Genomic DNA, 25846 nt, shown 5'->3' with positions numbered 1-25846 from the left:
GTCCAGCTTGGAAAGGCAGTCTCCCCACAGAAGGGAGCCCTGAAATGCAGAGGTCAGGCTCCCCTACTTGTTGGGGAGCCCAGAAATCATCCCACAGGACTTTGACCCTCCATCCCCCAGCTAAGATTCCCAATAACATGACACCTGGCCAGAGTCATGTCAACAGCAGACTGACTGACAGCATGGGGGTCAGGGGACTCCCAGTGTACAGAACCCCTGAGCTGTCAGGGACAGCCTTGCTGGTGACAGCCAGTCTGGGCAGCAGCACGAGTGTCTGTCACTGTCGGTGGATGAATTAATGCAGTGGCTGCAACCAGGGGCATCAAGAGCAGCACCGAGGGACAATGAATTGGGGGGGACAGACAGATGGACAGACATGGATTGACAGGAAAGCTGTTCCATGTATATGAATGCAAATATGCATATTCACAGGCAAATTTCTGTAGTTTTTACAGGTACATATGACACCAAGCCTATAAGTCTATTTTCTCATTTGAGGCTAGCAAAATGGGGCATTGCAAGGACGAGCCACTCACCGAAAACTACCACTCATACTGAGTACACAATTGGAAAAAACAGTTTTCCTGCTTTGTATTTCTGAGCCCTTCCACTCACTAAGTGACGGTTTGCTGTAAGAGACTTCACTGACCTGGTGAGCAATACTGAAGATGATCAGGTGCAGGACTTACCTGCAATGGCCAGGAGGGGGTGGTAGAAGTCAGTGTAAGTAATAAGTAAAACAATGCAGTTCTTAAGAGGGAAGCGCATTATTTAAAACAAAAAAGAAACCTATCTAACCTATTAGGATAGATCACAATTCGCATTCAAAACAACAACTCAGAGAGAACATAAATTAATATCTCAGTGAAAAACATCTAAGGAGGTTACATACTGCACATGCTTCATTAACCTATTAACCTGGCTGACTTGAAGTTCTGGGTGAGCTCTTCTTAGTGGGGCTACTCAACCTCCTGAAAACTCTGTCATCTTCAGAATGGGATGAATTACACCTACCTTAGACTTGCAAAGAAGGAATCCATGTGTACCATGTATGGCATTCAATAAAGTGTATTTGACATTATTTAATAAATCAATGATTACTGTAAACGAACTTAAAAAAAATTACTCTCTCTGAAAGGCAAGCAAGTAATAATTCACCAGGGCTAGAAGAATCTCTATTGTGTTCTGAAGCCCAGCACTGTTACCGGAATGACGGCTCTTCAAGAACAGCTTCTGTTCTTTGCTCCCTTGACATGTGAGAGATATTGCTCAGTTCTGCAACCTCTCTGAAATCTTTCTCATGACCTTACTTTTAATCTTTAGAGCTTAAACATAACTCTCTCTGTCTCTGTGTATGTGTATATATATATAGAGAGAGAATTCTACAGGTATAGAATGGACGCTGTGACAGGTTTGCATTTGTTAGTCTTGTGTTTAAATCAAGGCTCCATTACTTTTGTGACTGCACAGATGAAGTATTTTAAGATTTCAATGAGCTGCTCTGCCAAATCTGGTTGTTATAACTATGTTGGCATGTTATTATAAGAAACAAGTCATTATAAGAATCACATCGTACTTCAGACTGGCTGGTAATATTTTTTTACAAAGCAACCAACTTGGCCCAATCTTAGGCCCATGGTGGATGGTGTCTGGAAAGTGAGCACTATTATTCCCATTTCCAGGGATTTTACCAAGGACACACATCCTCCAGGTGGCAGGGCGTGGACTGGAGCTGTCATTCTATCCTTGTCAGAGCAATAAATCCTCCCAGAGTTAGGAAGTATCAGTCAGACTCTCCCAAGTGTCCCATTTGGCAATTCTGAACTGAGAAGGACATCCCTCCTCAGCGCATCATTGATCAGATGATATCATTGGCTGAGGAGGGAGCTGGCTCCCAGTCTGAGCTCCATGGCTGGACATTCCCGAGGTCAGCAGGTCTGGAAGGCTGCCAGGCACGTGGAGTCAGTCTGAATCTGCTGTTCCCTGCAGACAATATATCAATGGCTTTCCTGTTTTGGGGTATTAAGCTTTTCATGCTAAGAGTTGACAATGTATGAACGTCCAACTTATACCTTGTGAGTTAGTAAAGAATTCAAACTGGATTAGTTCTCACATTCTCCCAGGGGCAGAAGGGAGCTGTCCCTGGTCAGAGAAAGCACGCCAGCCTCTCAGTTTCAGTGAAATGTCCAAGCTTCAGCACCTGGCTCTTTGCACAGGGTCTGCCTGAGTCCACACCTGCTCTGAGCCCCTGTCTCTCATCTCTGGGGGCATCAGAGCAGTTTCATTCATGGCAGCAACAGGATAACCTGGGGGGACAGGAAGTGCTATTCCCTCAAGGGCTACCTGATTTCTCTTCCTGGAGACCATAGGGTCTTGCTCAGGACCCTCCACTCTCGACATGAGTATGGGGTGAAGTCTTGGCTACCCTTTGTGTCTTGCTCAAATGTTTCCCTTATTATTTTTTTAAAATAAACCCATCTTTAACAATATGACCTTTCAGCACCACTTACACAAGAGCACAGATGTACCACGGCAAGAAGCGAAGTAGAAGAACACAATTGTCACCTGTTGAAATGCATTTCCAGTCCCAGGAAATGCCTGGGATTGCATTCCTGCCTGGGGTGTCCAGTCAGCAAACCAAAACTTAGGTAACATCCCTGTCCCTGTAAATGCTGTCCTTGACCAAAAACACAGTATGTCCCAACTAAGCAGGCACCAAACACCAGGAATCTGCAATGATTCCCCTGTTCTAAGTAAGATCAGGTATGCAACCCCGGCCAATCAACCTAAGCCAAGCACTATCTCCTTATCCCCTGACAGACCTGCTATTCCTCCCTGTTTCCCCTTTACTGTTTTGAAGTCTCTATAAAACTCCCTCTTGCCCCAAATCCCTGGGGCAGAGTGTTCCCCTGCTTGTGAGACTCTGAGCTCCCCAACCCAGGGTCTGTTCTCCTTTGAAGAAAGGGCACTACACCTTCCAGGCTGAATTGTTTCACTTTTGTCAATTGTCTCACCCAGGAGAGCATTTGGCTGGAGGTTTGGCAGGAACTAAGACTGCTCATAGCCAACAGGTGTTGACCCCTTAATTTCAGCAGTGTTTGAAGACAAATGGGAACAGTAATTGAGAGAAACAGAGTTCTGAATGTTGACAACGGACATAAAATTTATTTTCATGAAAGAATAGAAGGTTATGGATTTTCTCCCCCAAAGGAAGATTTCCTTATTGGTGAAAATCTAGAAAAGAGAGAAAGCAAGAAGAGAAGAATTCATGGGCTTTCTCACCCCCCTACACTGCTCATCTTCCATATGCAAACTCTTTCCACCTGTTGTTATGCTGTGCAGATGTCAGTCCCCATTGTCACCACCATTCTCAGTCTCTTTCCTACTTAACATTTAGCAGAGCTGCCCTAGACACCTGCTGAGTGTCTGAATAATAGGCCAGGGTTATTCTTTTAGCAGAATATTCTAGTCAACACCTCACCAGATCAGCACAGCCTCAAAGCCTGCATTTTGGGACACTTGAGCCTTGAATCTTGGTTAGAGCTCAGCATGTGTGCCTCTCAGTGTTTACCAAGAGGAGGAGCTCAGAAGCTGGGTCTAATAGTGGGTGTGATGAACCCACACCTCCCTGCCCCAGCCAATTCCCCTTCCTGCCTTCTCCTTCAGGCCAACAAACTCTCATTAGCTTAGCTAATTACCATAACTGGATCCAGGAGGTCCTCCTCTACTTTAGATAACTGGCAAGGAAACCTATACTTTACTACCTTTACCTCTGGAAACTTCATTTCTAATGCCTGATGCCTTTCTCAGCTGACCCTCCTGAGGCCCTGCTTTTACCATTTCTAAGGATTTCACACTGGATCTGAACTGTCCTGCCCCCTGGTCTCCTCTGGCCCCTGGCTCAATGCAGGTTTCTTCCTATGACCACACACACACACACACACACACACACCTGGTTTTACAGGACTATCATATTTCCTGAAATTCTACACGGGGACCCCAGAAATCATCTACTGCAACCAATCCAGTTTTAAGATGAAACACGGATCCCCAACATTTCTTGAGCTTTTTCTATGCATCTGGGACAGGCCGCAAGCTTTGCTCACATTCCCTGCTCACTCTGCACGCAACCTAATAAGGTCCTTTTGGCAAATGAGGAAAAGGAGAAGACTAGCTAGCCGAACACTGCAGAGCTGTCATGTCACGTTAGGGCATTTCCATCTTCTGAGGAGACCTCTGGGAGAAATGGTCCAGGGCTAGCTCAGGGGACCTCTTGCTTTTTCAGCAGGGATCTCTGCACTGTGCTTATCCCTGCCTCCGGAGCAGCCTGCACACCCATTGCTCTGTCAGTACTGAGTGGCCATTGGAGGCTTGAGATGTGTCTCCAGCCAGACCTGGCTCACATCCCCACCTAATACCCTGTAGGCATGAAGCCTCAGAAGAGTTACTTAAAATGTGACGCAGGATTTCCCATTTCTAAATTGAGGGTAGTAGCATTCATGTCAAGGGTGACTTTCAATATTTGGTCAAACAATGAGCAGAAACCAGTTAGTGTGGAGCTTAGGTCCAATCATGGATTGCTGTTATACCACTGGTGCCCTCCTTGCACCAACAGTCCTCAGTGATTCTCAGCAGCCTAATCATTGATGTTCCCTCCTGCCTTGTGGTCAGATCTGCCCCAGCCCTCTGGCCCCTCCCTCTCTACTCCCAGCCTCTTTCTTACTAGTAACTGCAGGTGCCTCTGGGAAACAGAGGCTCAGGTCTTCACTGCCTTCTGCAACACACCCAGGCAGTCTCTTCCCAGCAGGTGCAGCCAGGAGGTCACCCAACGTTTCTTTCCATCAGATGGGAGACAGAACCATGCTGGGTCCCCTTGCCATCCTGTGTGCTCTCCTGTTTCCCGGTAAGTCCTGACTTGTTCCCTGGTGCAGAGGACAGGGGATACCCTGAGGTTCCTGTCCATCACTGTCTCACAGCTGTTTCCCTCTCTCCTGGCAGGCGGTGGAGCAGGGCTCAAGCTGAGTCAGACTGCTTTATTGGTGGCACGCGTGGGCAGTTCACGTCCTCTGGATTGCAAAGTGGACACCTGGGTCAGGTACATCCACTGGTACCGCCAACAGGAGGGTACGGCACCGAAGAGGCTCCTCCACCTAGACATGTCCAGGTCCCTTGTGCAACGGGATTTTGTCCTGAATGCAAACAAAGTCAATGCCGAGAAGGGCAAGGATAGCTACAGCTGCACTCTGTCGGTGCTGAAAGTGGAGAAAAACGATGAAGGCGTGTACTACTGCGCTGCCTGGGAGCACCACAGTCCTGTGCTAAGACCAGGTCCCTGAGCAAAAAGGTCTCTGTCTTCCAGGGCACTGAAGACCTGGCACATTCCATTGATTCTTGGTCTCTGGGATTGTCCTGGGGTCAGCTCTCAGCACCCTGACTCTCACTAATGCCCCCTTCCCTCTCCATTGGTGCACTGCACAGCACCCTGGATGCTAAGGAGCCCCTGGCGAGCAGGCGGGCTCACACCCAGGGAGCTGTCCCTTCTGGAGGGACTGCTCTGAAGGTAGTCCAGTGCAGCGTTTCTGAAGCATTTGGAGCAGAATCTGTGCTGCTTAATGCAGTGGCCACTAGACAGTAACCACATGTGACCCCTGAGCACATGAAACATAGCTAGTTCAACCTGAGATGGGCTGCTTGTGTAACATACAAGCCATGTTCTGGAGAGTACAAAAAAAAAAAAATAACATGGAATACCTTCTTAATAATTTTTATATTAATTACATGTTGAAGTAAAGAAGTTGTCCTTGAGATGAATGCTACTACCCTCAATTTAGAAATGGGGAAATCCTGTTTTGATATCTCACAGTAAATAAAATAATCCTGAATTTTATTTGTTTCTTTAACTTTTTTAAATGCAGCGTTAGAAAATGAGTCTCATATTGTGACTTATCTTTATTTCTACTGAACGGAGTTGTGACAGGCTGGCGATTGACAATTCTGGCCATTTCCAAAGAAGAATGTGGGAATAAAATATTGTGCAAATCATTTCAGAGAGTGATTTACCATAAAACAATTGAAAACTGAAATAGGAAGTGGACTCTTGACTCCAGTTTTCAAACTGCTGTCCTGCCCACTGCCTATTACTTTGCAGTAAGACTCCGTGAGCAAAGCACAGCAAACAGTTGGTAGGACTAACTTCTCAACACCCTCATGCACTGGCATACCTGGTGCTGAACTGATGTGGGGGGACATGATCCTCAGGCAGTTTGATGCAACAGCCTTGAATGAGACCTGGGGCCCTCACTTCCAATTCTCCTTTTATGTTACTCCATATGGGATTTAAGGGCTGTATTCCTTGGACTTCTTTTTTGTCATCTGTACAGGGAGGTAGTTTAACTACCACAGTAATGGGTTGATCCTCTGTAATAAAGTAAAATTATACCAATAAGATATCACTATGTTTACTAAATTCTTATAAATTTGTCAACTTCTTGAAGGGAAAAAAAGAAAAGTAAAACTATATTACTGATCCTCCAGTCCCAAACAGGAAAACACCTACTGCTATATGTGGGGGAAAAGAAAAGCTCTCTGAGGAAGTCAAAGCTGAAATAAATGCCTTTTCAACTGAAGATTCACAGTTTATGTACAACTTAATAGCACTGGTAAAAATGATTGCTGAAAGGAAAGCCCAAAACATTTGTAGATAATGAATCCCTCAGATTCATTAACTCCTCTTATGTCTCCCAGAATTTTTGCACTAGGAGATTTATATTTAACACATGCCTGATTGTGAAAAACGCCGACACCCCTTTCCTCTAAGGAAGCCTGGGTCAAGATGAAGACCTCCACCATGTGCAGGAGGTGGTGGAGGGGGAGGGACAGAAACTTACTTTTGCTCTGTTTGGGGGATATTCCTTCATTTGTCTTCCCATATCCTAATACCACTGAACCCTTTCCTCTCAGTGCCTGACTCCATAGGGGAGTGACTCTGAGACCTGAGTATTAGAGTTTTGTTAGAAAGAAATTAGCTACATATGAAGACACTGTCAGAGAAGTCATCCCAGGTCAATGTAAATCTCAGTTTTCAACATGGGTCCATAGTGTCTTTGAGTTACAACCTAAAAAGAGAATGGCCCTGTGTGTGGAGCAAACAACCCCATGTGGAGGGAAAAACGAGTCATATTTGGAGTCATTTCCTCTAGCTGCCCTTCTCCTTGTGGATAAGTTGAGCTTCACCAAGGACACTTAGGCCACACACAGTAAAGCCAAACCATCCAGAGACCAACAAAACCTCCTATCCTAAGTAAATGGTTGTTAATTAAATGGTTGTTTAAATGGCTGATTCTAGCAACACTGAAAACATCTTATTAAAATGTACCCAACCAAGTACGGTGTTGACTCCATTGATGTCTGCTGAACTGAGACTGACATTTTGACTATAAGAGAGGGGCTCACATTACCTCATGGGTGGGGATTTTGCATAGATGGATGCTTGAAATATCCTGATGATTTGGGCTCAACTCATTTATTTCTTTTTTAAAAAAAAGATTTTATTTATTTATTTGTCAGAGAGAGGGAGAGCGAGAAAGCGAGCACAGGCAGGCAGAGGTAGAAGGACAAGCAGGCTCCCCGCTGAGCAAGGAGCCCGATGTGGAACTCGATCCCAGCACACTGGGATCATGACCCGAGCTGAAGGCAGCGCTTAACCAACTAAGCCACCCAGGCGTCCCTCATTTGTTTCATTTTTGAGGTGGGTGAGACACAATGATTTTGACTAATAGAAGCAGCATTAAATTATGAAATTAATGCTGACTAATGTCTAAGAACATCTCATAAAATCATAGTTTCTCTTCTTTTTAGATTATTTATCTATTTATTTAATATTTGACAGAAATCACAAGGAGGCAGAGAGGCAGGCAGAGAGGAAGGGAAGCAGGCTCCCTGCTGAGCTGAGAGCCCGATGCGGGGCCTGATCCCAGGACCCTGGGTTCATGACCTGAGCTGAAGGCAGAGGCTTTAAACACACTGAGGCACCCAGGTGCCCCATAAAACCATAGTTTTCATAGTTCTATTATCCATTACCAACTGATCACACACATTAGTACTGTGGAAAAATTAATGTCTGTTACATCAGAGTCATTTTCTAAGAATCACAATTCTGAAAATTTCTGGGCACGCGTGGAGATCTATGTTGACTGTTTTGTGTTGGATGTTCTTCGTGTTCCACTCCCCAGAATGGGTTCAGGAACACAGTTTTGGGTAGAGGAAAGGGCACACCTTGGAGACGTCACTTCTAAACACTGGGAACAGGAGAGTTTTTACCATGCCACTCATACCCTTATTGATTCATAGAAAAACCTGTATGGCTTTTGATTTTTATTTTAAAATTTACTGTTAAACAGAATTCACATGCTATTTAATATTAAAATTCTTGCATGTTATTGAGCACTTAGGCATACCATGTGACATCTGATGGTTAGAAATGTGTGGAATAGCCTCTGTCTTCAGCACTCTTTTTCAGCCCTTCTCCTTCAAACTTTGCTTCGTTTACAAAACAAACTCTTTTTTTCTTTGCTGATTCCTACTGACTGCATGTGCCAAGTTAGAGACAAGGTTCATGCCCAGAGAGCTCAGTGTATCTTCATGGCCTGAGTGTTTCTTTTCCTCTCTGCAGAACAGATACCAGGTATAGACAGTGACACCAATACTGAGTCTTCCTATTAACACTGTATTTTCATTTCCTCGGGTTTTTTTTTTTAAACATCTCTTTTGTCTACTTGCAGATGAGAGAATGAGACCCTCTAAAGCAGAATTGTACACAACCATAGTTTTTTCCAACAAAATTGTTTTCCAGTTTTATTGCCTAAAAGCCTTTCATAGAAGGTTGCTAGAAAATCAACCTCATGTGTTCATCTGGAGACGAAGAAGAAGATATGCTTTCAAGTATGACCCTGTGTGTCTCCTGCTGTAGGAGCATCATTTATCCTCTAGGCAAATTAACAGTATGGATGCTGAGGGGCACAAAAGATGGATACTGCGAAATTTCCCGTTTCCTCCTCAGGATTAATGTTCCACCCCCACCCCACCCCCATTGCTCTGTGCCCCAAGATCCTTAACCTTTGTGGAAACAGTCATGGGAATCTTTGTTCTGTTTTCAAATGGAAAGTTGGCCAGTGGAAACTGAAGCTCAAAAAACAATCCCCAGGTCACCTGACAAAAGCATTTCTTCTTGGACACTAGATTTACAAGCCAGTGGGCCCTGGGAAAAAGAAACAAATCCCTCCAGTGGGTTAAGTGGTATCAAAGGGAATGACTTCTCCCACATGCACCTCTTATTCCTGAGCATGAACCTCTGGGTATGGCAGGAGTTGGCACTATATGTTGGTCCCTGTAACAATGCAGGCCCCCTTCAGGGAGGCCTCACTTTCAGACCTCACTGTCTTCCACTTCCCAGTCTCTTGCTGATGCTCCCACTGGCTGCTTCCAAATAGCAACCAGAGAATAAGGAAAACCATAAAACCATCTGTGCAGTCCCTGAATTACCTTGTAATTCCCAGGGCAAGGTATGGAGGGGACCACTATCCACGTGGATGAGCAAAAGAATAATAATCAAGTAGTAGTCAAATAACTGGGTTATATTTGTCCCCAAGTAAGTAAAACAAATTGCAGAGTTGGGAGATTTTATCTAGTTCCTTTCATTTCACCTTCCACAAAGCCACCAAAGTCCCATCTTTAACAGAACAGGATGTGCCCTGTTCCCTCAGTAAGAAAACAGGAAATGGACAAGTACTGAGAAATTATCGTTAAACGTTGTGCTTTTCTAGTTGACCAGCTTAATAGAGAGGAACGTATAGATTATTTTTAATGCTTTTGTTGTTCAGTTAAATGAGGGATCCTGAGGTATTTGTGGAGTTATTAAGTAAGTCATCACCACCTAAGTAGCAAAAAATAAAGAGATCTCTATCTCTGTGTCAATAAATGATTACAGGGCTTTATGGACCAGTATTATGATGAATTCAATTCAGTGTTCTTGATGTTCTTTAATACAATAAACAAATGTACACTAGTGAACCAATCCTAACTCTTACAAAAAGAAAGTAGAGAAATGCCTGCCACTTATGTCATATCAATGAAAATCCAGCTTCTCACATTGGTTATAATTGATGTATCTTTTCTGTCCTTCCTTCATCTACATTTCTGTCATGTATAAATTAAAATTTAAATGTTTGATCACAAACTGATCATTCCTATCTACTGTGAGTTCTTCCCTCTTTTTTTTTTTTAACTTTTATATTGAAGTTACCAAACAGTTACCAAAAATCTAGTTTTATTCTGGTAGTGGTAGAATCAATATTTATAATCCATAGGTCAATAGATTTCTTTGATTCTTTCCTTTGTTCATTCAAAGAAAAAGAGTCAAGCTCTTTATGAAACTTAAGAAACATAATGTTTCAGATAAGATGTTAATAATAGCTATTTTTTTATGAAGACTCCTTATGTACTAGGTAGGCATTGTATTAAGCAGTTTATACACATCTAGCTGTGTAATGCCTCAGTATCAGAGGAAAGAGAAAAGGGACTCTGATGGATAACAGTGTACCCCCCATAGATGTCACTAACCCTGTCCTAAATGTCTGGTTTGACATAATTTCCCATTGACTTGCATTCCTAGTTATAGACTATTTTGTGAATTGGTATGATTATCTCAGAGAGAAGTAAGCTGTTCAGAGATTTTCAGTAGTTGTGAAAAGCTCATTCTGAAGGTGCTGGCAATGAACAAAATGGAATTCTATCCATTTAGCTGCCAGATAATATGCTTGATGTTCAGTCTCTGGAGGAAATCTCATGATCACCATGAGAATCCTACAAATGTTCATATTTCATGGCAGAAAGAATTGATGCTTCAACAAGAACAGAAGCTGCAGGGTGGTAACTCTACATCCCATGGTGTGAATGCCATGTGGAGGTGGGTTCAGGGCTGGTTATTGCACAAGATGCTTCTGATGAAGAGACCAATCTTAAAGACCAGCAGGGCAAAGGGCTGGAAGAGGGTGGGAGGAAGACTGGAAGAAGGAACTCTCTCCCCATGCATAGTGATGTCATCATGAGAATGTGCAGGAGACAGAGAAACAGAAATGATGAGCAATGTGCAAAAGGAGATTGTTCTAACTTGAAAGAAGCTGTTCAAAACCAGAGGAAATTGTTTTCAATTGGTAAGGTTAGCACCTCCCTCCAAAATCAGAATGAGGAAGAAATAACATGTATTTGTTATCAACAATAATGACAATCCTTCGCCTGTAGCAAACCCAGAGTTGCAGCCTCTGTATTACCAGTGTGCCCTGCTCATATATGCCTAAGTGAGGGGGCACCATGGGGGCTATAAACCCATCCCATGGCCACCCTCCTCTATACCTTGAGCAGGGCTGTGTCAACCTGGTGCAAAAGTGACTTTTTCTAATAATTCTGCAAAGGCTGTGGCCTGTTTTATTTACTGAAAAAAGGAAACATCTGTACTACAGAGACTGTTCAGAAGGTAGAAACTACAGAGTTATGTAGACAAGAAACAGCGTTTTAAAAACCTTAATCTGTGAAGCTTTCAGACTCTAAAAAAATAAACTAATTTACAAAAAAGCATTGTCAAAGAACCAATGAAAATACTATTTTTTGAATCTAGGAACCAAATTTTACAATTTAAAGCCTTGAGAAAAACTGACCATCATGAGCAATACAGTAAAACAGAAACAACAAAAGTCAGTGTTTGATAGACCCCATGGGTCCCGGACTGTGGAGTCAGAGGAAATCAGCTGGAGCATCTCCAGTTGTCTTCTGTGGAGAAGATGCTCCCTCCCACTAACTGCTTTGAGATTAAGAGATGAGAAATCCAAGAACTAAACATTCAGCCTAGAGGAGGACTCAGAATTATCATCAGTACTTCTTTTACATTTCACATCTGTCTCTACTCCTTACCATGAAATAATTGGGACAATTAATTTAGAAAAGTCTTCCTTGACACCCGTTTGCAATATTTCTATCTATGCTAGACATACCTGTTTCTGCGTATCTGTCAGTGTCTGTCTCCATATCTGTCTATATCTCCATATCTGTGTCTATATCTCTGTCTCACTCTCTCTCTTTCTAATTAGTAGCCAATATGATACAACCAGAAATATCTATATCTATATCCACAGTAGAAAAAAGGATAATTACTCAATGCTGTACCTACCAAAAATAAGTGATATATTGGTACCAAAAAAAAAAAAAAAAAAAGAATCAGCCTTTGGGTATCTGATGTATCAGATGTATTTGGTCATTTACAGCACATGCTTAGAAGTCATATGATGAGAACAAGAAATAGGCAGCACTGAGACATCCTGTCCCCTCTACTGAAAATTTTTTTTACAGTCCAGAGAAAGAGTAGATGAAGCCACATGCAAATGTACAAAGTATTAGAGGAGCCTGACTGTCAGCCCCAGGAACCTCTCTTCAGTTCTGGACTCTCATCATTTCCACAGGACAACTTAGCCCAGTCTCAGCCTCAGCCTCAGCCCCCTCCCTGTGCTCTCTGACAGGTACCTCAGTCCTAGAATCAAGGGGGAAAGAAGCAGACAACCACCAGCTGTGCCCTCAGGATGCCAGGCTTCCTGCTGCAACTTCCCATTGACCTGATTGCCTACTGTGGAGAGCTTCTGCCTGAGAGTCAGGACATATCAGTTCTTTCCCTGAGATTTCCAGGGAATATCTATGGTTCAGGCTGCATGAGAAGGGGCTTGAAATGGAGAGAGGGCACAGGACTGAGGTCATAGACTTGAGTATGAGGGCCAGGTGTGGTGCCAAATGAAGGAAGATGAATACAAGTGCTCCTGGGTTACAAGTGCTCCCAAGTAGGACCTTTTTCTCTGTGTCTGTGACCTTCCCAGGGTCTGTACAAGCCTTGTCTGTAGTGCAGCCTCCATACACACTTGCTGAATCAATCTGTGAATCAGTGAATCCCAGGAAGCATTAGTGAGGAAGCACATTGAGAGTATTTCCTGTAATGAATCCTAAGCACGCATTTTGGTACATTGAGAGAAATATATAGACCCCTCTGAAAATACCTACATACTTATGTACATATACATGCATATTTTATTACATAGTGGTATATGATATATTATATATTAAAAGTACATATGGAAGAAATAAAATATCCTTATTTTAAAAGATTTTATTTATTTATTTATTTGACAGACAGAGATCACAAGTATGCAGAGAGGCAGGCAGAGAAAGAGGAGGAAGCAGGCTCCCTGCTGAGCAGACACACACACACACAGACACACAGACACACACACACACACACACACCCAGTGCACAGCTTGATCCCAGGACTCTGGGATCATGACCTGAGCCAAAGACAGAGGCCTTAACCCACTGAGCCACCCAGGTGCCCAGAAATAAAATATCTTATTTAAGATTGTGGGTTCTAGATATAGATCCTCTGGTACAAATTATTGCTCTGCCACTTACTCATGTCAGACCTTTGATAAAATTACTGGTGTGACCAAAGCCTCCATTTTTCATATGAAATATGGAACCAAAAATAAAATCACCCACTTAGTAGGCTTTGTGAAGATTAAATGAGATAATGGAGCCAATGTGTTCACCTATTATGTATAAAATGCCTTCAATATTGAAAGCTATTAAAGTTATGAAAAATAAAGAAAATAAAATCTCTATTTTTGAAAGTATTTAAAAAAATAAATAAAAGATAACTTCTACCTTCATTTACTTCCATGTTTGAAATAATTCAATTTGAGAAACACATTTTTCCATGAATGTTTCTGAAATGACCATTTATCTTCCTTCTTAGCTCCTAGCATCTGAAACCCTTGTCTATGTCCAGGAAATACCACACCTTATGAATCTGAGTGAAAGAATGAGTTTTTTCCCACTATAGGAAGGAAAAATGTCAGATACTGTTCCTCAGCCTTCCTTAAGCTATAGTCAGGTAGAAAGTGTGGGCTTCCCCAATTAGACATATTCACACAATTGCTACCTCTTAATACAATACATGCACTGAGACACACATATGCACAAACACACAGGACAGAAAGCAATGCAAATGCATTTGCACACTCATCCATGCACGCACACAGATAGATACACACAGCCATAAACACAAATACAGACACAGGGACTGTAAGGAAATGCTTAGCAGCCATGGTGGACCAGGGGACCTCTCTCCAGAGTTACCATGGGTGCCTTCCTTCTGTCTCCTAGTCCTTTTCATTCCCAGGGTGAAACTTCCTACATAGAAAGAGTTAGTCTTCTTAGTTGTAGGCCATTGACCTTCTGGTCTACCGTCCTCCACCTCCACAACATTCAACTTCCCAATATGGATCACTTCAGAAATGGTATTTATCAGAAAGGAGGGAAAACAGAGCAGCTGCCTCAGGAGGAAAACTCAGCCATCCTGGCTTCTTCCTCTCTTTTCTCCACAGGCAGGACTCAAGCCAGAGTTCACATTAACTCCACATGGTATGTGACAGAGCCACACACAAGTTTTAGGCAGAACTGTTTCAAGTTTTAAGACATGCATACATTTAGAGAAAACCATATGGAAATCATAAAAGGCAAGCTAAAAAGCTTTGCTGAAGAAAAGATGGAGGAAAAAAAGGAATATGGAGAAATAAATGCATAAACATAAAGTACTAATAATATGTGACTGATTTTCAAGGATAGTACTTCAAAGGGGTCACCAAAGATTTTTCACATGAAAATTTGGTGTACATAATAATGGTCGACAGTATGAGGATATTGAATTTGTGGAATGATAGTAGTAGAAAACACATGTAATTATTATCAAAAGTTTACTGTATTTCAGAACCTGGACTAGCAGTTATTAGGCTGAAAGGCTCTTAGTTATTTAATGTACACTAAGTTCTGTGGTAGGATTGCTATCACGTCTATTTTTAGATGAGGATTTTTGAGGCAGAAAGAGATTAAGAAATTTGCAGAGATTCAGGCAGCTCCTAAGTGACATGAAGAAATGCTTCAGTGACGTGGTGAGTTGCTCAGAATATGATGTGAACTGAAAGAAGAAGACTGCAAAACCCTGTGTATATTGTACCTGTAACTCATCAAGGAATTTGTAGCCCACAAAACAACATTTATGTCCATGTATCTTCAAAGAAGAAATCGATAAGTCCAGAGACCATAATGGAGAGAGTTTTTGCTCCTGGTGAGATGCTCAAGGGAATTTTTTAATCTTCATCTTTGTCTTTTTTTCTGTTTCATCAAGGATGATATTTAAACACATGTCCTACATAGCAGCTTTGTGAATATCCTTGATTCAATTGTCACTCCTCTGACCCTCGCTGTCCTGTTCCATGGAATGAAAACTTACAAGCATCCATATCATGTAATTGTTATGAGGATGGACAAGGTTAAGGACATCTAGAATAAAACTTCAAGAATAAAAAATACTCCCTAAGTATTAGCTCATTTTTTAGAGAGGTTTGGAGGGGCAGAGGGAGAGAAAATCTTAGGCATGCTTCACACTCAGCACAAGCCCAATGTGTAGCTCAATCTTAAGACTCTGAGATCTGAGTCAAAAATCAAGAGTCAGACACTTACCAACTCAGCCAGCCAGGTGCCCTAAATATTTCCTCTTCTGAAAGTTAGTATTTATTAAACATGCAATATTTTTAAATATTATATTGAGAAAGTATTTTCATTAAATAGCTCCTCGCAAGTAGAAACAATTCTCATTTCCACAGAAATCAAGATTCTTTCATAGTCCCTTCACATTTATGTCAACAGTTCTCCAGATACCACCAGTCTTATTTTGAGATGAGCACAGCAGCAAGAAGCCTACAAAACACAGTGCCCTCATTCCCTCCAAGTCTGCAGTGAGCACTAATGGGCCAGCAATCGACCTTATCAACCACTTTTTTCATCCTCCCCATTTCAGGCCATGCCCTCCTGACACTAAGGCGGGAGGCATCCAGCCACCAGGCACCCACTATCCTGCCTGCTTCTGTAGGACACAGCCTGGCAGATGGGGTATCATCTGCCAAGAAGAAAGTATTCACTTTCTTCTTCTTCTGGGCTCCTGAGTCATACTCCTGGACCATTTCCATCTGGATGAGAAGGCAAAGAAATTCTGTAATGTTTCTTATAATTATTAGAAGTTTGGGGAGCCTGGGTGGCTTAGATGGTTAAGTGTCATCCTTCGTCTCAGGTCATGATCCCAGGGTCCTAGAATTGAGCCTTATAGTTGGGTTCCCTAATCAGCAGGGAACATGCTTCTCCCTTTCGCCCCTTCTCGTACTCTCTCTGTGTCTGTGTCTCTCTCTCAAATAAATAAATAAAATATTTCAACAGGAAGTTCATTGGAAATGCTCTTCTTTTATTTACAGTTCCATCAAAGAGGGAACATTTCCACATACACATTTCACAAAGGTAAAGAAAAAAAAATTAAGTAAAGAAAAATATTGACATATATTGCAAGAAATCCAGAACGATTTTTGAAAAGGTAGTCATTCACTGGTAGGGACAAAACACAATCAGGCTTTGGAGGACCGGATTTTTGAAATCTTAATAAAATCCCAACTCAAATTCATGTAGGTGGGTAGAACAAAGTTGAGGTGAAATGGTTCTCAAATTTTTACTTCAATCCCTGCCATAAATTTCATAGAAAAAGAGGATGTTGTCATTTACTACTGTGCCAATGATACTCACCACCCTAGAACTGTGAAGACAACCAACAGAATATCTTCTTGGGTCTGTAGCATCCACATCCTTCCCTACAGCAGCAACCACAATCAGCCCACCGCTAGCTCCCCAGCCTCAGTCTCCCCTGGTCTTAAACACTTTTGGAGCTTTCCAGGAAGCCATCTTGTATTATACTTGCACATATTTCCAGTTGACCTCAGGATCTCTGCTTTCAAAGTGTTCTTGGAATGAAAGTCTTCTGTGGGGGCTGACAGCACACAGGCTGTACCATTGTCCATCATCTATCTCAGCATCCAGAGACTCAATACGTGGGTAAAGTTCACAGTAGGACAGGGAATCACTGTGTGCCATTATTATTGCATGTAAAAAAAAAAAAATCATTCTGTAATTTGATTATTATTGGTCCTTTTTAAAACTAAAAAATTTAGAGCTTAATGAATTTAGGCTTAACGTTGAGGCAAAGGTATTAAGTTCATGCCTTCTGAACTGGAATTCACCAAAAAGTTTAAGGACTGCAATTCCTTACATGTACACTAGAGGTCCAGTAGATTGGAATTGGAACAATTTCCTTTGGCTGGGAGGTGTGGGGAGATTGGGCCAGCATGAGGTCATCACAACAGAGCTTAGAATTCATTGAGATTGTTCGATAGGCCACCATATTGGGCCACTGTTAATTCTCCCTGTGAAAGAGGAGAGAGAACCTGCCAAGAGCAGAAAAGCCTACCTGCATGTGTATGGAAGAAGGGTGTAGGGGGGCTGGGTATGGGTGAGTGTGTCCGAGTTCTCTCTCCATGTTCTCTCATTTCAGCACATGTAACTCGTGTAACACAGATCAGGGAAATGTTCTGTTGCAGTATTAGCAAGAACGTCTGACTCCTGAGGTCACTGAAGTACTAAGGGGTCGTTGACTCGTCCAGGTCACACAGCTGGTACAGGGTGAGGTGGCAGAGAGAGGCAGTGAACCAGATCAATTGGTGTCTCTTGATTATTGAACTAAACCACTTCTTCACTGCAGGACAATACAAGGAACCCTACATTGTCCCCAACAGCAGAGGCAGATTAATATTGAACATTGAGTGACACAAATCTTTCCAATGTGTTACAACACAAATGCAGAGATTAGCTGTCTTCAGAGAATAAATAAAATGCCAATAAACCATCAATTGACTTTTCTATATAAAATGCCTGTCCTCATGCTTCTGAGCAAGGTTCTGCAGTATGAGATTGCAGGGAATGGTTGAGTGGGTGTGAGAATAATCCTGCCATACCCCAAAAAGATCCATTTACCAGGAAGTTCTTTCCAGATTGGGAGCCCACTTACACGGGGACACAGGATGCCCCAGACCTGCTCACATCTGGGACAGATCAGGAACAACCCACAGAAATATCTAAGCCACGACTTCTTCTGAGAAACTTGAAGCAGCCCCACCCTTCAGCCTCTGACCTGAGGAGTTCTGTAACAGGAACCTCACTTCTTACCCTATCACAGGGGAGCCAGCCCAGCCAACTAGATGCCACAGCTGAAAGCATTCATTTTCTTGTCTCCCAAGCCTATGAATTATCCCCCAGGAACTTCAGTCTACAGAAGAAACTCAGGAAAATATTTATTGTTGTTTTTTTTTCCATATAATTTTTTCTTGGGAATTTATCTTTGCTTGCAGTTGGCTTTGGGCAGCTAAAGTTTGAGCAACACACAATATCAGTCTCCAGAGCAAGAGATGAGTGTGCCCGTATATCTTGCAAGGTTACCACTGAGGACATTAACAAAGAAGTCATCTATTGGTACTGACTGAAGCAAGATCAGGGATAGGATATCTCACATTTGTCTCAGCACATCTTACCTAGGGTCACTTAAGTGGGAAGAACAACAAACTTCCGCTTCAACCTTGAAAATGAATTTCCTAAGGAAACAAGATGAGGCCATGTACTTCTTTGGCAGCTGGATTAGGACCCACAGCATCAGAGTTGCCAAGAGAAGCTGCACAAGAACCATCTTCAGGTCTGACCCACCCACATCCTTCTCAATATGGGCAACCACAGAGGCTGCACAGCTGGGTGCCCAGCCTGAGTCTCTCTCTCTGTTGTATTTCCTGAGGTTGGCAGGAAAACATCTTTGATTCTGTTCACATGGTGAGCCCATATGAGGTTGACAATTATTGTACAAATGTAAGCAGTTTGCAGGACAATACAAGGAAATCCCACTAAATTATCCCCCTAAATTAGGCTGTTAGGGAACCTGGAAAATACATAGTGAAATGTACGAAGGAAAACCCATTTGTCTGGTAATGCACAGTAGAGAGAGATTTCTAGTACCTAAATGATTCAAAATGAAGACAGTAAAGGCATATAGAGACTACATTAAGTATTTATTATTACTTTCCAATTTTATTCATGGTCATTACAGTTTTTGGAGGTAGAAGGACATTTGTAACATAAAAATTCCATGCTTTTATTACCATCCTATGGCCATATTGAAGGAATCCATGATTATTATATCCCTATGTAAATGGCAGTTGTCTTAGTTATAGAAGACACCAAGGTATAAATCCCGTGCCACAAATATAGAAGCAACACCTCACTCCACATTCAGGGTCAATACTAGGACAAAAGGAGCACTATGCCATTGGAACATGTCCTGAGTACATCAGGCACCTCCAACATGGTGGAAACACCTGTAAGAACTTTTTCTCCAGGATTCTGCAAGGAAAATAAAAATCCTGAATACAGATCAGATGATTAAAAAGGATAATATATGCTCCTTTTATTTGTCAAGAAAATATGGTGAAGGTCTTTCACAAATTACTATCTCCATCAATATAGTGATACACACAAGCAATGTGTGAAATTACAAAGCCTCCTCCCCCATCTCCTTAGAGTCACTTTCAAATGCAGAGGAAAGTTCTTTACTTCAGAAAAACTTGATACTTGTGGTTATTGGAGATCTGACCACATAGTTACCATGCACAGTTTACCTCTGGTTCCCTTAGATCATGACAACATCTTCATTCTCTGTTTCTCCTTCTTAGAATCAGGTGATGCTATCAAAGGCAGAGATGTTATGGATGCAAAATGTATTCCTAACCCAGCAGTGTCAGAACCTTCTCATGGGCAAACTGAAAATCTTCATGTTCCATACCCTGCCCATCATGATTCTTGACTGGGGTGGGTTCCAGGAGAATGAATCTGAGGGCCTACGTCTCACAAGGCCTCTCCTGTCTCCTACAACAGCTACAGAAAAAAAGGTCAGAAGACCTCCTGAATGAAATATGGAGTCAGAGAACAATGAACTCTTTCAAGAAAGAAGTGAAAGAAAAGAGGGATTAAGCTTCTCAGAGTATCTGTTTTGAATATTTTACAAAGATTATTTTATTTATTCCTCAGAAGAGCAGTACATTAATGTATTGAATTGCCCATATGGGGCGATGGAGCTACTGTGACTTTTCAGCACAGGACATCCATGAAACGCTACAATGATGAATAGGAGTGAAAGCGATGAAGTTCTAGAACCTAGGTGAGGTTCGGTGGGCTGAGGTCCAGAGCCGATGACCAAGAAAGGATTCTTGAGACATCTTTGGTGCAAAATGGTGGTTTATTAAAGCACGGGGACAGGACCCATGGGCAGGAAGAGCTGCTGCCCTGGGTTGAGAGGGATGGCAGGTTATATACTTTGCAGTTGGGGAAAGGTGAGGGGAAGGGATGGGAGGTTTCAACAGAGTTCTCACATGTTAGGGAGGGCCTACAAGGTGGGGTGGGGAGCCTTGACCTTATGGACTGATCAATGTCCTCTTTAGGTCAGGCATTAACATCCAGATAGTTGGGAGATTCTTGGTGGGGTGTTATGATCCTGCTATCATTTACATTCCCTTCTACCTCAGCCTCCTCCAGTTTTGTTTATGATGGGGAGGGAGACATTAGGGCTTGAGGAACTGAGAGTTATGTGCCTCTGAAAATTTGTGCTATTGATAAGGTAACCTCCCTGTTTAGATCTCTAGGACAACTGTAGAGCAAGGGAGATTCCTGTCCTGCAGGATTGTGATCTCTGCAAGTTAACTATTTATCGTTTTATGGCACTCAGGGGTGCCTGAGAAATGCCACACATATTACGCGTGGAGAGGGGGGTGTAAGGCGCCAGCTTTTGCCCTGTCCTCATCCAGCCTCCTACTCCCTCATCAAAAGGACAGCCTTATTTACGTGGCATTGAAGCGACAAGATACAATGTAGATACTGAAAACCTGTTTTTAGAAGAATTATGCATGAAATTTAAAAATTCAGTGAGGGTCATTGCAAGTTTCCTCAGATTTGGGCATTTCTTAAGTGTGAATGTTAAGCTCCAAGAGGCCCAGAACATGTCGCCCCAGGAGAGGACTTGATCAAGATGGAGGGCAAAGGTAGAGTCAGTATTTTCAGCACTAATGTTGTCAATATTTTGTTTGTTTGTTTTTGTATTTAATAATGACATTATTTATATAAAAATGTAAAATATAATTGTATATATAACACTTAAAATTGTTATATATTTATATTTTCCCATCTAATATCATTACAGCTCTATAAGTCCCTGAAATAAAAAAAAAAAAAGAAAAAAGAAAGGAAAAGAAAAGAAAAACTAAAAATCTACAATTAACCATAATAACAATAGTATTTACCATAGAAGAGGAGGTCTGCAAAGGCTCCCCTGCCAGGCAAGCCCAAGTTTTGTAAACATTTATTGAAACAAAGCCTTGACCCTGTGGTTAGGAATTGTCTACAGCTGCTTTGCACTACAAAGACATAGTTGAGGAGTTGCAACAGAGACCCAGAAAGCATGAAATGTTGACCATTTGGCCCTCTATTGAACATGTTTATCAATCATTGCCCTAGAATAATATACTGTGAGTGACATTTATTTTTATTTTGTTTCCCTATTTCTCAGTGTTTCCTCAATGACCATTTGTGACATATCCATCCTGCCCATACTTACTCTAGATAAATTGCTTAAAATATCATTGATTTATTTTCCTCACTTGAAAAGTTAAAATATAATCATATTTAACTGAAGAAACTGTTTAGGGGAGTAACTTAAATTATACACACAAACTTCTTCCAAGTGCTTGGAGCATATCTAATGCTCTCTATATTCAGGTTTTACATTGCTTATGTGGATTATTATGGCATATTTGAACATAATTTAACAAAATATGAAACAAAACCTCTAACTTACTCTTTTCTTATTTAATTTTTAGTAAAACAAATAGAACACCTGCTGAAATTTATGGAATGCTTCCATGCCTATTTATTTCCTGTCTATGACTGCTTTTGTGTTACAATGGTAGATGTGAGGACTCAAAACAGAGACCTTAGGCCAAAAAACTAAATAAAATACTTGTTATCAGATCCTGCAGAGAACTTTTGATGACCCTTTCTGTGCAACAAAGTATGATGAAATGAGTTTGTAACTATAACTAAAATTCAAGATGAAATAAGAGAAAATATTGACAAAGTTTACTCCATGAAGGACCCCTGGGGCAGAAAGAGCTGCTGCCCAGGTTGTGAGAGAAGGCAGGTTAAGTACCTTGTGGTTGGGGTAAGGTGAGGGGAAGGGAGGTTTCAACGGAGCTTTCATATGCTAAAGAGGGCCTACAAGGTGCCAGAAGACCATTGTTGTCTTTTATTTAGCAAGCCATTTACATCAAGATAGTTGGGAGATTCCTGTCTTGCAGTATTGTGATCTCTGCAAAGTTAACTATTTGTTTCTCACTGATGGCAATCAGGGGTGCCTGCGGAATGTCACACACTTTACTGAGGGGAGCCGGTGGAGAGGGGGTGCAAGGTGCCAGCTTTTGCTTTGTCTTCAGCCAGCTTCCTGCTCCCTCATCAAGAGTACTAAGAGAAATGTCACAACTCAGTAAGGAAATAAACCCAATTTACCAATGGAAAAGACAAATAGTAGAATTTAGGCTAAAATCACCTGAAAGTTACTTCTCTGAATTTTATTTTAAATTATTATTTATCTTTAAGAAAATTTTTTTGAGGAAATTTTTTTTTTAATTTCAAAATATAAGACACTCTACAAAATTATAGGTCAATGTTCTTCAAGAAAAATAATCAATGCAATTAACAAAACAAGCAAAATGCAAGGAGAATAAAAAGAGAGAGAGGCAGAGGCAGGTAATGCTGGACTTAACCTCTGACACTGGGATCATGTCCTGAGCAGAAGGATTAACTGACTGAAACACCCAGGTGCCCAGGCTTTTTAGACTTTTAATGGAAGAAAAATAGAAAAACAACAATAAATCAAAATATATGGCACAGGAGCCACCTGAGTTCAGAGATGTAGAGAGATGAAAACAGCACTGCTACAATTTTACAATAATATTCAAAAAAGTAGGAATGAAACAATAATTTGTTTGAGTCGTTCAGGGAATTGAGTTTGCAGGGTATATGAATTTTAGAAGAACTGGAGATAGACAGGCACTTGCAGGAAGAAACAGGAGGTGAGCCTTTGCTCACCTTGGACAGATGTTGTCAAACACATTCACCTGATCAGATGATTCAAGTAGAATTTGTTAATGCAATAATAAAAGCTCCATAGGCTGGAGGAAGAGTGTGAACCTTAGGAATATATAAGGGGTATTTTTGTGTCTTCTCCAGAACCGCAAGAAATTCTTACATGGAAGATCAGGGACAATCTAGAGAATGCTTCCCTTCGTGCTGCAAGAGGGGAACAAGAGCTATGATCCATCCAGACCTAATCTACCCACCATAGAAAAAAGTGACTTCATTGCAGAGGAAGGCCCTGGTGGAATCCCATGGCAGTTGAAGGAAGGCAAAGGAGGCAATCACTGAAACTTTGCCCAGAAGATCTCCCCTCTGTCCAAAAGTAACACGTTTTAATCTACTCAAGGGTGGGCATCCAACCACAACTTGAAGTTGGTAGGAACTTCCTGCAGCTGAGGGAGGGAGATAAGGTTTGAAACTGTTCCACCTCTGGAAAAGAGGCAGGAATACTTGTGAAGGCCATGTCTTTAAGACCCAGTTTCACCGTATCTGCTTAAAATTGGGACTTAGTAAAAATATCAGAGGATGTCTGCTTCCCTGACCATTCACCACCACGTAAGCAAACCTTGGGCAAAAGGCACAGTGCGACAGAGTTCAGAGAGCTTCGAGAAGCAGACTCTTTCTGGGGAGCAGAACAAGGAGAGGACTCAAAGACAAGTGAAGAGACAAAGACAAAATACACTAGAGGACTTCTAGGTGTCTGGACTCTGATAAAAACAAATTCAAACCCTTATAACATAACAAAAACAAAATTCAAATCCAGCCTACTCCTGACTACTTAAGCCTGAGTGACCCAAAGTCACTTTATCTTTATCCTTACTTCTGTGGGGACTAGGTTGGCTTTTGGACATGTGAATTTTTTTCTGTTTCTCCATCTATAAGAAGTTTCCCAGGAAGGAAGCCATCCCAGTGTGTACAATATTATACAATGAATGAATGAATGAATGAATGAATGATGGAAATTACAAAGCCTTTGGAGTGCCAGAGAACTTGTTTGAATTCTTGCTCAGCCACTTAACTGCCACAATCCAGGAATGTTACTCAGTCTTTCTCATGGGGTTGTCAGGGACTGAAGAACGTGACATACAGGACAGGGCTAGCACAGGGTCAATACATCACAGGGTCCTTTCCCATTACAACTGAACTGCTCCACTGGCCCAGCTCAGCTAACACAGAAACTCAGGGACTCTTTAAATGTCACAACTTACGTTGTCCTCCAAACAACAGTAAAGTTTGCTTTCTTTTGGAAAGCTAAGAATTGTGAACAGGAAGAGAGTCCAGGGAAGTAAAACAAAGGATTTTTTTTCCTCCACAATTTTTCTTATTCACAACAGAGTGTTGTCATATCATAACACCTAAGTAATAACTATAATAATTGTTCAAATTCTTCCAAATTTGTGAATTTTCTTCAGACTACTGATCTATAAAATGTATAAAGTTGTGTATAAAGTTCATTTTATAAAGTATATATAATGCACAAAGTTCTGCATAACATTGTGGGATTATTATGTCACTGTTATTATATACAGTAATAGGTCTTTTCTTCTGTTTTTCTGATAGCCTTATACTTCTCCATACTCTTACCAAATATGGTGAGAAAGCCATAACTCAGAGAGAATAAAAGTTCAAGGATAGGTGGGTTTGAAGTAAAACCTAAAGGAAAAAAAGTGAAAGTGTTGTCCCCAATAGGAAAATAACATTGAGTTATTATAACAGGGGTGTTTTGGTGCAGTCACCTGGGATCTGAGAGTTTTCTATGCCAGGAACATAGTAAAATGCCACTGAGACATATCTTACCGTGAAGGTCTTTCATTGGTTTTAAAACAAAACTTCCTTTAAAACAAAACTTCCTAGCCTCTGAAGAACAAGTTTGCTACCACCTCCCCAGTCCTGATGTATGCCCATCCTGGAGAAAATTCTGACTACTCCAAGGCAACACCAACTCCATGAATGGACACGTGTCTCCAGCTTGATTTGCAGGTTGACTACTCTCCTGTCTCTTTGGTTCACTGTTTTCATGTCCACTGTCAATTTATGCAATTGCTTCTGATTTCTCTCCTTTGCTTTTCCAATGAAGATCGCAAAACGAGAATTTCTCAGGATCAAGTCCCCTTTGCCAGAATAGCAGACAGAAGCATGCACCTATGATGCAGGCTCTCTATGGTCCTTAGAGAGCCCATTCAGCAGTGGTACCAACAAAAAGGAGAACTACTGAAATTAATCCTGGATAGCTCTTCCAGGATGATGAATGACACAAGCCCAGTTCCTGCTTGGGTTCAGATAAGAGTCTTTTCATTGATAACCCTTAAAGTCATTACGTCTCAGGAAGTACCCCCCTCCTCCACCCCGAGCTCTTGTGCATGCTGAGATCTTGCAATGTCACAGAGTCAGAAGGATCTGTAAGGAAACCTTCTCCATTACTAACCCTCAACTCCTTTCTCACTTGAGCAGCCACAGCAGACCCTTTCTGGCTCTTAATCACAGCTTCATAAGCTGTTGGGAAAAAAAGGGCCTTTTGCACATACGCAGCTTAATGTTCACACAGAGGATGGGATTTGGGAAACCAGGGAGGGCAAATGCCTTGTCCAAAGCTAGTAGT

The 25846-nt window shown here is 41.7% G+C and overlaps 1 gene segment (V, D, J or C); it reads left to right on the top strand.

Moving 5' to 3' along the window:
- The first annotated feature begins 4722 nt into the window (after positions 1-4722).
- The window catches only part of LOC116568647, a 47893-nt gene continuing 26769 nt past the window's right edge, over positions 4723-25846 (top strand). The window contains 2 exon segments of the C gene segment in view: positions 4723-4903; positions 4999-5310. Coding sequence covers positions 4846-4903; positions 4999-5310 — 370 coding nt within the window.

Source organism: Mustela erminea, chromosome 11 (assembly GCF_009829155.1).
Source record: "Mustela erminea isolate mMusErm1 chromosome 11, mMusErm1.Pri, whole genome shotgun sequence".
Lineage (NCBI taxonomy): Eukaryota > Metazoa > Chordata > Mammalia > Carnivora > Mustelidae > Mustela > Mustela erminea.
The sequence above is the reverse complement of the archived record's forward strand: the minus strand, read 5'-3'. Positions and strand labels throughout refer to the sequence as shown.